General features: G+C 27.8%; 2 protein-coding genes across 8 annotated transcripts; one reads left to right on the top strand and one right to left on the bottom strand.

Annotated features, from left to right (window-relative positions):
• Positions 1-366: 366 nt before the first annotated feature.
• On the bottom strand, positions 367-6,828 carry LOC149889099 (phospholipase A2 imperatoxin-1-like). 2 transcript variants are annotated; one of them, XM_090088191.1, is made up of 5 exons: positions 6,654-6,828; positions 3,495-3,652; positions 3,362-3,418; positions 2,042-2,250; positions 367-1,057 (listed from the first exon to the last, which is right to left on the bottom strand). In XM_090088191.1, exons 1-5 carry the CDS (start codon positions 6,665-6,667, stop codon positions 845-847), a joined length of 651 nt encoding a protein of 216 aa, XP_089944317.1. In that variant the 5' UTR covers positions 6,668-6,828; the 3' UTR covers positions 367-844. The 2 variants fall into 2 exon arrangements, with proteins under 2 accessions (XP_089944317.1, XP_089944316.1); XM_090088190.1 differs by lacking the exon at positions 6,654-6,828 and adding an exon at positions 3,881-4,071.
• On the top strand, positions 2,246-13,261 carry LOC145189454 (neuroglobin-like). 6 transcript variants are annotated; one of them, XM_090088192.1, is made up of 6 exons: positions 3,311-3,441; positions 7,710-7,937; positions 8,094-8,157; positions 11,718-11,982; positions 12,360-12,588; positions 12,955-13,261. In XM_090088192.1, exons 4-6 carry the CDS (start codon positions 11,777-11,779, stop codon positions 13,135-13,137), a joined length of 618 nt encoding a protein of 205 aa, XP_089944318.1. In that variant the 5' UTR covers positions 3,311-3,441; positions 7,710-7,937; positions 8,094-8,157; positions 11,718-11,776; the 3' UTR covers positions 13,138-13,261. The 6 variants fall into 6 exon arrangements, 4 of the variants coding, with proteins under 4 accessions (XP_089944318.1, XP_089944319.1, XP_089944321.1 ...); XM_090088193.1 differs by lacking the exon at positions 3,311-3,441 and adding an exon at positions 6,669-6,880; XM_090088195.1 differs by lacking the exon at positions 3,311-3,441 and adding an exon at positions 6,950-7,192.
• Positions 13,262-14,189: the final 928 nt, after the last annotated feature.

The following is a 14,189-nucleotide window of genomic DNA, read 5'->3' as shown; positions in this document are numbered from 1 at the left end:
GTTAATTTTAACATAAATCCCTTAAAGAAGCTTCGTTGGCTTGGAGTTGACCACCTTATATATTTATATATATAATTTTGTTTTATGCCTGATTAAATTTTGTTAAATAAATCTTTGTATATGTTAGTAAGTTTTAAACGCGTGGAAATGATATGGTTTTGTATAATTTTAAGGACTTTTGATACTGTACGGGTTTTTGATAGGACTTTGTTTGTGATGCATGCAAATATTTAAATACAGATGGCGGGTCATTGATAAATATTTTTTTTCAAACCTGTTTTTTATCGAGCCGCAATAATGACTTATAAACTGTTAGGGGTGGGTTGTTTGGAAAATCGGGGTTAATTATTAGAAACAACCAAAGTATTATTTTAGATATTACTTTTTGCAAAGGTTTTATCTACCGTAATAAAATACATGACGTTTGCTACACCAAAACGTTTGAGAAAGTGAATTTGTCTCCTTTGTAAAATCTTCAGTAATTCTTTTTGTGCAACCGACTTTGACAATTCAAAATTATTTTATTAAGAAAATTAGAAGCTGTTTTCCTTTTTGCAACAAACAAAATGTAGCAATAATCTGGTTAGGTTAAGATCTGTAAGACACAGTCGTAATTTTTCTTGATGATTTTTTCTGAAAATGAACTTGAATACTATGCCATCTTCAGTTGACATTCGTTTGGTTGGAATAATAAGGTCTCTAAAGTTATACTCGCTTTGTACCTACATCTCCGCCTGATTATTCGCCTTGTGGGCTGTTTTTTACTTGAAATGACTCAACGACGGGCCCAGACTCGCTATTTTTAGTCTAATTAACTTTTTCAAGTTTATAAAACTTTGTTTGTTTACTTTGTTTCAAATTTTTTTGGTTTTCTTATTTCCGCTGCATCAGTTACTACACCAGGATAAATGTCTTCGGAAGTAGCAATCGGTGGATAACTGTTGTTCACTTTTGTAGGTGGAGTTTTTTGCTGCGGAATTACCAGACACGGAGTTTTCAAAACATCAAAGTACTCTTTACCAACAGCCGAAGCGGCATAACCTTCGATGCCTTCAATCTAAATGTAATCATGAAACTGAGTTAAAAACCGATTTAAAATGAAAAACTAGATATTTTAATTTTAATAAGTAAAAAAAACAAGCAAAAAACAATCATCAAAGATTTTCATAGATATAGAAATGTAATTGTGCATAAAAACAGCCGTTGTTTAAACTTCCTTTTGAACAACGTACATGAATGGCTATTTATAACAAAAACGTATGGCTACCATCTTGGATAATTTATTAATCCTACCATTAACCCAACTAATACTGTTTTTGGTTAATAACAGTAAATTAACCTTATTTAAAGCTTGTTAGCCAAAACCTTAATTAGTTAACCCAAATTTTTTGTTTATAATTCACAAGATAACATTAAACATATCTGCTAAAAATGCTCACGGACTGAAGAAACGTGCATAGCTTTGGAGAGTTTTAAAGATGTTATTTTTTTATCATAATTGAGATAAAGTTGAAGGAGAAACTTAATTTATTCTAACATTATGGGAAATATTACGAATACCAACAAATCATAAAATTATAGTTTTTATGAAATATATTATATCAACATGTGTTTCTAGTCAGTCTTCTTAACCTGTTTAAAGTTGTTCATTGTAATTAAATGTCTCTAATTAAAATCGAAGAAAACTGTTTTTATTTAAAAGCACAACGAGAAAACATAATATAGAAGTTGCAAATGCTGTGACTACAGCAGTTAATTGTTATTTGTGCAGCGTGAGCCTGGTTTCAAGATAATAATTAGCATAACGCAGCCCAGAGAGCGCGTTGAGCTTATTGTGTAAAAAGTAAGGGACGTCATAAAAGAAAAACTTAAATGAGACCAAACTAACAAACTGAATAAACTATTAAGTTTCTAATATGTCGCATCTACTAATTTGTTTTAATGTCTAACATGTAAATGTGATTCATGCTGCATCGTGACATTTTTAATCTTATATCATTTCCAAGAAGTGTGACGCTGATAAATGGGATTAAAAAGTTACCTTTTTAAGACATTCATAAAACTTGTCATCGCAATTGCAATCGTTTAGAGTAAAGCCAACGGTATTTTGAAATCCCCAACGCTGTTCGTTGTTATGAACTATTAATGGACAATCATCATGTTGGTTACAACAATCGTCTAAGTCTGCCATATTTTGCGGTACTTTTGATCTTTCCTTTACTTCAAAATACCTTCCACACCATTTACTTCCTACGATTTTTTTTTTTGAAAAAAAAAAAAAAAAAAAATGATCTTATTCATAAACAATTAGGTCAGCAATAAATTACTTTAACAAGAAGCCATAAGGGTCTTTTAAATAGTTAAGTTTACATTTTCAATAGTTAGATATTAAAATGATGATGAGCGTGATCATTATGAGTTTATGAATGTTTGGCTAAAATAATATAGACACATTTCAAACTAAAATAGTTGTTTTCTTGTAAAAAATGACATTGATCGACGATAAGGCTAACAAAGCTTCTTAATCAATGATGTCACACTAACGATAATCACATCGTAACTTTCACTGAAACGCGTTATCTTTTAAAATAAACTTATACGTAAAATAATTTCTTTCATTTTATAAAATTCTCTCTAAAAGGTGTATAGATCCTTCATTAATTTTATTTCATTGCATTTTTTTATCATCTGTTACATGAAATTAATAAATGCAAATTTCAATCAACCAACGTTTGTGTTAAAGAAAATATTTGTACTAACATTTACGACTTGTTAACCGCAATACTTTTTTAAACCAGTGTATATTATTGCTATTTTGGTTATTAAATTTGATTTTGGTTTTTACTACTTATTTGTTTCCATTCCTTACAATATTACAATATTCCTTAAAATGTTTTCTTGTAATGTTTTTTAAAATTTTACGAGTTGTGTTAGAATAACTAAGCATCAGCGCTTGATTTTTTTCTAAACAAATGAAGTATTAATTTGTTGCCATCATTTAAGATTAATCGAGTTTTCTAAAGTTTATTAAAGTATATCGTTTTTAGCGTTTTAAACATCGCGAAGTTTTTGTGTGACAAATTTATATTCGTACTTTCGTATTTCTAATATTCTTATATTCTTATTTCTAGTTTTCTGAAATATAAAATTTCACAGATTTAATTGAATAGAACTATTGCTCAATATTTGGAAGGGTTGAAATAAAATAACAGAAGGTGAGTTTATTGCAAATTATTATGCGGAATCTTATAAATTTGTATGTTTAGACATAAATTTTTTTAAACTCGATTTGTTTCAAATAGCCGATGTACAAATTTGTGCTTTATTCCTTGGAATTTACTTTTTTCCGCTTAACACTTACCGTATTTGATAACTCTGCGTCGGTTTCCGTCAGCATCATCAAATAATTTAGACGAAGCTGGGAAAAAAAAGGAAAAAAAAGTAAGTCATTTAAAATTTTCTGAAAATCTTAACAACTAAAAATAAAATGATACTTAGCATTCGCGATACGTATTTGTTGTGCAGTGCTTTGATCCACAGTTTTGCCTCTGCATATTCAGTCTGTCCTTTTTTGCTTTTGATTCCGTTGAGATGGCCCTTCGTCCCCTCTCGAATGATGACGTGTAATGCGAAGAGAAGTTGCAATAAGAGCCTGGGTGATAAGTTTTTAAAATGACTTAACACTTTTTAAAGCATATGCATATTTTAAGTATATTTATTATTTCATATTTGTATTTGTTGTTTGTTTTTTTCAACTAATTTAATAATAATAAACTTAAAAATTTAAAAAGCAGAGAGTTATCTTTTATAACTTAAAAAGTAGATTATATATTAATTATATATTGTATTGATATATTAATTGTATATTAATTATCCATACTCTGTTTGCAATAAAGATAATGCTTTGTATGGTATGTTGCCTTTTGCACGATTTCTTTTCATCTCTTGATGAAACTTAACCTATTAAGGTTGCAGACCCCTTCAAAATGAAACAGCTCAATTTTTTTGTTAGAGTAATTATAATTACAATCAAATTTGTTTTTATTATATCTAAACATTTATTTAAAATAAAAAAAAAAGAAAGAAAGAAAACAAGAAAAGAATAATTAGGCATTTAGGAAGCCATTTTTAAAAAATTTAAAACATGACAATGTTTTTCAAAATATTAATGACTCCAAATTTTCAGGGTATGTCAAGAGTACTACTAAATGGATAATTATTTAGAAAGATATTTAAATTTTTGTAAAAAACAATAAAACTAATAATACATATACTTAAAAAGTATTTAAAATATGAATTAGGCTTTCGTTAAGTACTAACTCCAGATTATAAAACATTTGCTGGAAATTTAAATCAAAATCTATATTATAAATTGAAAAATGGGATTTTATGCAAGGTATTAGAAAAATAGAAACAAAAAAAGAAAAAATAAAATTAATAAAATTGTTCTCATTTTAAAAAACTCTTCAGGAAAGTACGATTCTCATTCTTCTCTAAATTTTCTCTAAAATTCCAGTTTTCGTTTGTCATTAAATTTTATAACAGCAGATAATACAGCTGTTTCAACTATACTTCAGCTTAATATCTTTAGAACATATTTTCCATATAAAAACTGTTGATTGCCACATTAATCTTGGGTCTTTTCATGCAAACACTTGATAGAAATCAGATCTTTAAATATGGGTTTTAAAATTTTCATTATTGCTAATGGAACATTCAGTTTAACTTTCTAATTTACTAAATGATTCACTAGTTAGTTTGATGTCCACATGCAACTGTTATTTATACATCATGGACAAAATTTATGCCATTCTTTTTCGTCAACATTTGAGTTTTTGAAAAGTTTTGCCCAAACACTCTTTTTCATTCATATATGCTGTTGAGATTTTGTAATACTGCAGCCCCATAGCATTTCTGTAAATTATTAATGAATTAGTAAGTTAATTATTTTTTACCCATCATTTTTTTCCAACAGATAGTAAATTTAAATTAACTATTTGACAAAAGTTTCTAAACCATGTTCCTATATGTTTTTGCACAAGACCAATCCGCTCTTTTCTACCTATACTAAGAGCTAGGCTATATGGTTGAGATTTTTCAATATAATTATAGGAGAATGTTTCTCTGTCTCCAATATAAAATGTACACTTCAGTTTACCCTTTTACAAATTGTCCAAATATTTCAACAATATCTGCAGATTCCATTAATCCCAAAGCTTTTGCATGAGACAAATGTGAATATATTGCCAGTTAATATAACCAGAGTTATTTTTTCTTTTGTCACAACACTTGCATTCCTTGCAGCACTTTGGTAAAACAATTTTGTTGATGCATTTTCAGTTCTTTGTTGATATCAAACTTGCAACACCAATAATGGCTGAATAACCTTTTTTTTTTTTGTCATGTTCCATCCACAGAAATACAGTAGTCAATAATAATATCATTTTTGCTGCTGATATCCATAGAAACAACAATATGTGTGTCTTTTGCTGTGTTTGACAAGCAACTATCTGCAGCTTCAACTTAAACAGTATGAATTGATCCAGCAACTTTTTTTTTTTTGTCAGACCATATTCAATCAAAGATTAAATAATTCTATGGCAGCAAGCCAAATTCCTGTTTCTTGAAAACTAACAACAGTTTGTGTATTGACTTCTAGACGTCGTTTATTCATAGCTGAAGTGTCTGTAATTTCATCATAGTTTTTAAAAAACACATCTAGTCATAAGCATAATCCCAATTTTTTCACGAAGTTGTAAAACAATATCATTTTCACATTCATGACAACTTCTATAAGTATTAAACGCAATTTTCAAAATAGAAAAGTACCTAAAAGAGTAGTGTATATTTTTGAGCATAATTTCTTGGCACTTGATCGACTTGTAATTGGAGATATAGAAGGTAAAGAAGATTGAGTTAACACTTAAAGTTCTAATTTTTTAATAAGTACTGTTAGAGCTATGGAATTTATCCAACGATTGGTTTGAGTACTGGTAAAAAGATTATGCAAATTAGACGTATTTAAAGCTCGATTTCCATTCAAAAAAACAATAAAGCCGTTGCTATGACAGTAGTAAGGGAAGTCTAAAATATAGTGGTACACTAAAACCTATCTCTGCTCTTAATTCTGCATCAAAAATGATAAAAAACTGATTTTACTTTTATTATCGTGGGGGACTGCAACCTAACTGTAAACCCCTGAATTAAATTTAACCCATTAAACCCCCTTTACCGTTGTCCATTCTAATTATAAGTTAAAAGTTTTAAAAAAATACTGTAAGTGATTTAATTTTGATTTGATATATTAATAAAATTTTACATAATAAGGGAACTTTTTTTTAGCTAATTTAATTACTAAGCATGAATTTACGGAAAAGTTCTTTTTTAAGAAAACTTTTTTATGACTTATGTAATCTAAATAGAAGAAATATTCTTATAAATAATATATAGTTAACGAACTGCTTCGACTAGTGTAGCGTTCTCATTAGAAATATTTTTCGCGCTCATTCTGTTGTTCTAAGGATATTCAATTCTTTTAATTTGATTAAAAATTAATTTACGCTCCCCGCCTACATTTCAAAATCTCATTTTTCAACATACAAATTTGAACCATATAAAAAAATTTACAACACGTTTAGTAATGAAAGACCAACCTTTTTTCTTTCATAGCTTCAACAAAAAAAAATTTAAACTTAACATTACGGCTCTATCCTTAAAAGTTTCTTTCGAAAGCTCTTTCAACATTTCATACAAAAATGCGAGGTTAAAAAAATGTGAAAATTATAAAGCTGTTGCATAACTGACGAAATTTCAAATATGGTTTCAAACAATAACTGGCAAAACCAAAACACCACAAAGTTTGTTTGAAGAGTATTTTTTCGTAAGAAAGATTTTTACTAATTCTTTGAATCTTAGTTAACGTATTAAAAAAGCCTGGTTTCTTGTTATGGTTTTCTGGTTTTTTGTTACAACTCTTTAAATATTTGCTCGGTAGCAACAAAAAAGTATTAGCAGATAAAAAAAAAAAATTATGGTCAGTTATTGATTAGTTCATGATCTGTAATTAGTAAGTTAATGGTCCGTGATTGGTTAGTTCATGCATAAAATTTTCGTGATACTGTTAAGTATTCAATTGCGTTTCAAAAGATGAATCTTTTCTTCTTTTCAAAGATGCAGTTTCTCTTCACATAAAGTCAGTGTATTTAAATTCATTCATTAATCAGAGCAAAAAACCTTATTACATTTTAGTTGTAGCTCAGATGAGCTTGGTTGTGTCACTTCAATGTCTCTTTTTTTATTGCTATTATTCGTTTTTTGTATTTATTCACTTTGTAAAATGTAGGGTTTTTTTAACTCTATTTTTAGAAATCTGCATTTTTAGGTTAACTAAATAATTAATTAATATATAAAGCTGTTTTTATCTTTTTAAAGCAGCACTACGCATTTTTATAACAGTAAGTGAGTAAAATATTGGTATAAATTACATACTTTTAATGATGAAGTAAAATTACTAGTAAAATGACGGTTTACAATTTATGTATGAGCAGAGCTACCGTATTGTGACAAAAAGTCAAAAATTAAATTCATCCAGTGAAAAGGTGACAACTTATGCTATCGGCTCCAAACGTGCACTTAACCAGGACTCAAAATATCTTTAGACTTAAATGCCGTCAATGAAACGTTTAATTAGACAAGGATTTGTGTTTTAGGAAGATAAAGACTTTGTAGAGAAGGCTGGGCGCAAAATGAAACAAGAACGTTCGCACGAAGTTTGACGCAAGAATTTTGATTGTACGATTTGGCGCACGAAGTTTGATTCGCACCAAGAATGAAACAAGAACATTCAATTATAAAGAATAAGTTGCATAATTAATGATTCCAAATCAAATTCCGATATTTTAGGAATGGTACTAGTTTCGTGGAGTGAGGCCATTGAGGTGAAAGAAGGGTTTTTAAAAGAACAAAGCATCAATTTATATTTACTATTTTCATATTAAATTGTTTTCACGGAATAAATAAATTGATTATTTTTTGTAGGAATATATAAATTTATAAAGTTAAATGTGCCAAAGTAATTTAATTTTTTCATTTAGAAAAGTCAGTTTTTTGTTGTGGACTTTTTTTCATTTCGAGTGATAGTGTTTTGATCCAAACGACGTAAGTTTATTTGCATTTCCATTGATATTGCCATGATAATTGCTTCCTGGAACCTAAATTCTTGTGCTGCGACTCGTGCCTTTCAGCGAAGCATTCATTTATGTGACTCAGTACGTCAAGTACGCACTCTGTCAAGTTTTTTCTAGTTTATTTAACTAATGATTCCAGATTACAAACTTGTTTCGTATTATTCGGCTGCGATCACTCCTCTATATTTAATTGTTTTATTTTCTTTGTTATCTTTCAATTAACCCGTTAAAGTTTAATGGCACAAGATTGTCAGTGAATACCTTTTGTTAAATTTTTTAAAAACTGCCTAAACAAATGCATGTTTATTTACTTTGCCGTTAAAATATTTACAAAATATTTACAAAGTAACTTATAGTAACAACAAAAAAAGTGATGAACCAAGAAGACAAAAGTTTGTCTTCTTGTTTAACGTATTTATATTCCTTTTAAAATATACAGAACCATAGCAAAGCCAAGAATTGATTACTTGATTACATTATATATTAGCTTTTACAAAAAGAAAATAGATTTCTAAGAAATATTTGAGATATTAAAATTGGAGTTTTATGAAAACACTCTATAGAAGAATTTGTACTTAATTAAATTAAAAATTGTTTGACAAAACGAGACAAACAAATTTTTATCTATAAAGATCTTCAGTAACACATGAAGGTTACGCAGGAAAAACCAGAGATGTTTAATTTTACAACTTTTCGTACTTGGATTGTGAATATGAAAATCATATGCTTATCTTATACCAACGAAAATCAGCCGTTTTTAGCGTTTAAAAATGCTTCACACTAAAAACTACTGAATTCTTCAAATAAAAAATTACATAATTCTCAGGACAAGTGTAGATCTCCCCTGTAATCTTCACATATTTTATACCCAAATTCCACTTCAGTATAATCAGTATAATTGCAAAACTACTAATCGATGGTTCACAAATGATATCTGGTCTTCCTTTTTAGAAAACTTCTTTTTCCCTTCAATATAATGCAAATTTATTATTTGTATCTGGTCCGTTAACTGTATGCTTTTACTAGTATTTAATCTTTCGCCATAGTTAAAGTAAAATCCGAATTCTTTTTTGTAAAAAAAAAAGAAAAAAAAAAAGACGCTTACGGAGTTGTCAAACGCGTTTTACCAATATATTTCAAACATAACCCAAAAAATCACCTTGGGGCCTGTTACTAGGTAGTATGTACTAGGTACTGTGTACTAATCTATAAATCAAATAAAAATTTAATTTTAGAAATTCTTTAGCAAATTTTATCCTAAATGTACAAAAATCTTTAAATTAATGCTACGAATAGTGAACAACAAAATAACTTTAATATATTATGATGTAAAAAGCCATTAATAAGAAAAGTAAGTGTTTTAAATTCGAAAATTAAAACCCTTCGAAGGTTTGTATCGTACTGCATCGACAGCTTTAAAAATAGAAAGAAAGAAAAAAAAAAAAAAAAAAGCTTGAAATAAATGTAGATACCAAATAAATTTTTCGCTTTTCAACATTTCAGCTTTATCAACTTTTGGATAGAAATTATTTTATTTTCAAAATTATCAACCAGAGCAGAAACTGCCTCTTGTTTTCCTTTTTTGGTATATTTAGGTTGATTGTGGTGATACGAGCAATTACTCTTACACCACAATCGTTGATAACCTTCTTTCTACAGCGTTTCAAGATATACCTGCTCCATCATCCTCTCTCCATCATCCTCTCTGGACCCTTCATCAAAAACAATGCTTGTGCGCTTCTCGGCCTTATGAATAAGATCAACTGTAGTATTGCAAAGCTCAACCGTTAATTGGCTAAGGCAAGCGTCGATCATCTCACCTTCGACTTGACATTATAGCTGAGGAAAAGTAAAAAAAAAAAAAGAAGAAGACATTGTGCATTCCCCTTGGCATTCTTTAGAAGCAGATTGAAGAGTTCTAATATCTTTAAGGTCACACCAGATTAGTCCTCATAGATTGTTTTGTTGGTAGCAGTAATTTCTGTCAATTTTTTTTCAAACAAAAGTATTACAAAACTTTCGTTTCCTAAATATTACTTCTTGCACTTTTCTTAATGAACTTGCTTTGAGGCAAATATAAGAGGTAATGGTTTGGCTCTTATTTAAATAAAAATGGGCTCTTGCAACCTATTCAAAGTAGTTAAGAAGGAAAGTATATTATTTAAAAAATTACTTTCGGATTGCAACTATCAAGGTTTCGTGTTTTTCTTAATCTGATAATATCTGAAAGGAACCCTTTTTCTAATGAAATTTTATAAAAGTTTAAAATATTTGAATTTTTTATTATACAAACACGTTTAAAAATAATATTCAGGTAAAACGTATCATCTTTATTCTTGAACCTCCAAAGATTTTGAGAGTAAGCATCTTTTCAAAAAGCCTTCTTCATCATCGAATTCTTCATTTATCTATTTGGTTTAAGAAGAAGATTAGTTATAAGAAAAATCAACTTTTTTTTATAGAGGTTAAAAAATAGTCGTCCGAAGTAAAAATGGAACATATTCAAAAACTAAATAATTTGAAATTTATCTGGAAAATTTATTTTAAATAACTATGAATAATGCATTTTCTAATATGCTAAAAGTTCTTTACTAGAAAGATGTTGAATTTTCATAAATCATGACTGCAATCTCCACAATCGTCACACTTTAAAGTTTTGATAAAAATAGAAAAAATAAATTCAAAAGTTTCAACTTCTTTAACATGTTAAAAGCAGATAAGTATTTCTAAAGATCTCTAAATTGAAAGTAGTAATCGAGTCCTAAACATTTTATGACGGTGATAGACAAATCCTAATTATTTTTCAACAACATATTTTTATTACTATTTTAATTATGTATTAAAACTTTTGTTTTACATAAAATTTCTCCATTATCATTGTTCAGATATCAATTTGCAGCTTGCTTTAATTTTAAAAAATACTGACTGTCCCATTTAGGAAAGACCTTTTGATGCATTACTTAGTGAATATCCGCATTATTTAGTTAAAGTTAATATGTTAAAATATATTAAAATAAACTATTTAGTGAAATATTTAGTGACCATTCTTACCATTAAGTGAAGATCCCATCTTCGTGCAAAAATGAAACAAGTTTTTTAAAATATTTTTTACCTATGTAAATTACTACTTAATTATGTTACTTTTAACAAAATATTATAATTATAATTACAACTATAATTACTTCTTTTATAATTACAATAATAATTATTACTATCATAATTACTATTATTATTGCTAATATTATTATTATTATTATTATTATTATTATTATTATTATTATTATTATTATTATTATTATTATTATTATTATTATTATTATTATTATTATTATTATTATTATTAATTATTACACATTATTATTATTATTACACATTGTTTTTCTTCTTGTTCTTATTACTATTACTGTCCTTATTCATTATTTTTATAAAAAGTTATTCTTATATCAAAAAAATAGTACAACTATTATAGCATAAATGATAATGCGAGATTAGATCTGTCATCTGTTTCCAATTTCGAAACATTTTGTACAGGTGTTTACAAGTTCAGCTATACGTCCGAAAAATTCATGAAAAAAGACTCTTAAAGTAAAATGGGTAACTGTGAATGCGTCTCATCCGGAATCAACCTGGTAAATAACGATTTTGCTGGATTTCCGAACAAAATCACAACAACCATTGGCTATAAAGTTCACTTTTTAAGGCTTCCTATTTCTCAAAAAGAAATTGAAAGTTTGCAGCATTCTTGGAAGAATATCAAACCGATATGGATAAGTATTTGCGCAACAGCATTTCATAGGTTTTTTCATCTTTTACATTTTTTAGATGTAATTTTTATAAGAAATTAAATTCGCTTTTGTATTATTTTATATAATTTTTTTACACCTTATTTTAATGATTTTTTTTTTTTTTTTATAGTTTTTATATAAATTTTAAATAACTTTTAAGTAATTATTCAGATAATTTTTAAAAAAGTTTTATGTAACTTCTATATTATTTTTGCATAATTGTTATATCATTTTTACATATTTTTTAATCCATGTTTATATATTTTTATATAATTTTGTAGAAAAAGTATAAAACTTTTATATGCTTCATATATAGTTTTTATATACTATCTTCAAGCAGAAATGTTTTTCCCGGGTTGACAACATGTTTTATATTCCAAATATACAGGTGGTTTTCTACTTATCCTGAGATTAAACAAATGTTTCATTACGAACTTGAGAATGTAAATGAGACGAGTCTTATAAATTCACCAGGACTAAATTCGCACATGCAAAAGTTTGAGCGAGTAATTGAAAATGTATTAAATGAAGCTGAAGATAAAGCCAAATTTGTGGAAACGCTTATAAATTTGGGAAGGTTTCATTATGAACTTGGGGCTCAGCAAAAGTTCGCAACAGTGAGAAAACTTTTACAATTTTTTAAGAGGTTTTAAACATAAAACTCTTAGTGTTATATAAAGTTATAAAAATAAGTTTATAAGATTGCGCTATAATTATACCACCCCCGTTACGGTGGAGCTCGATGCGTTTAAGACAAGCTTATGCTATTTATAAATTATTAATAATCATTTAAATTAAATCGCCTTGAAGTTTTTTTATAATGAGATAAAGAAGAGACTAAATATATTTTGAGCAAATAGAAAAACGTAATGGCGGTTACAACTTTATCCTATTTAATCTCATTCTTTATTTTGTTAAGATTTAAATAATAAACAAGATTATTGATAAATTGAAGAGCATTTCTTTTGTTTGTTTTCTATAAGGCGCTTGGATCGAGTTTGTCTTTTGCTGTATGTGCAAAAATAAATGAAGACGATGTAATGACGAGGAATGCATGGGATACTTTCTTTCGCTTCATGACTGGAAACGTAAGGCTGGGAATAAGAATGAGATCAATCGAAGACGCAACGTGCGCCTTAACTGTACGTCCGGTGTCAAAAAAGTAATGGCTTAAAAAAAATTTTAAACGTAGTAGGTGTAGAAATCATAAGGAAATGAAAGGAGTCCCAGGAAAGGAAGCATTTTCTTCAAATGATGTGTTGTTTCAGAGAATATAACAAGTCAACTTAACATAACGTTTTATTGATGTTGTTTAGTTCGTTTAATTTTCGTTAAAAATCTTCTCGATTTTAAGATTTTAAAATCGTGTTGAATTTTGATGAGGGGAACTTTTCTTAAATCTTTACGCAATTTTGTAAAAGTGACGTCAGTAGGAGTGTTTTGGAGCGAGGGTGTTACAATAAATTAAATTTCTACAGAAGTTCTAATTTTAAATATAACGCTTTCTTCTCACATCCAGATGTCGTGCACATAGCAAAACTTTTTTCATGTTATATTTTGGCAATAAATGAAGAAAGATTCAATTACAATTTAATGTTTAATAATTATTTTACTACTAAATTATTTATTGCGCATAAATAAAGAGATATTTAATAATGTATTTTTTTACTTTATTTGACGTGTATCTAATAGTGGATCAAGTTAAGTCATCAGATTGATACAATCTGCTAACAATGTGTGTTTTATGTGACGATTGAAACAAATTTTACTCGTCGTTTTATGCAAGTTTGTTCTCAGTTTTCTGCAGAGGTGTATTTTTTTACTTTATTTGATGTGTCTATTAGATAATCAAGTTAAGTCATCAGATAGATACAATCTGCTAACAATGTGTTTTTTATGTGACGATTGAAACAAATTTTACTCGTCATTCTATGCAAGTTTGTTCTTAGCTTTCTGCAGAGATGAAATGGGAGGAGGAAGTGGATTTGAAAATGAAATACTTTTAAAAATATATTTATATTTTTCAAACAAAAATAAAATATATTTAGAAAGCATTACATTTATTTATTGCATAATATAGCCTAACTTTTATAATTAAGCATTATACTATTTCAGCCATTTAGGTGCAATATAACTTTTTCTTTTCTTATCTCATCAAAAAATTTCATATTAATTTATAATTAATTAGGCTTTCTGTGTGGTATCTTAATATAGACAG

This window comes from Hydra viridissima, unplaced genomic scaffold (genome assembly GCF_058129835.1).
Source record: "Hydra viridissima isolate aposymbiotic clone 2 unplaced genomic scaffold, HvirCarnegie_v1 scaffold_5, whole genome shotgun sequence".
Taxonomy (NCBI): Eukaryota; Metazoa; Cnidaria; class Hydrozoa; order Anthoathecata; family Hydridae; genus Hydra; species Hydra viridissima.
This window is presented reverse-complemented; position numbering and strand designations above follow the sequence as displayed.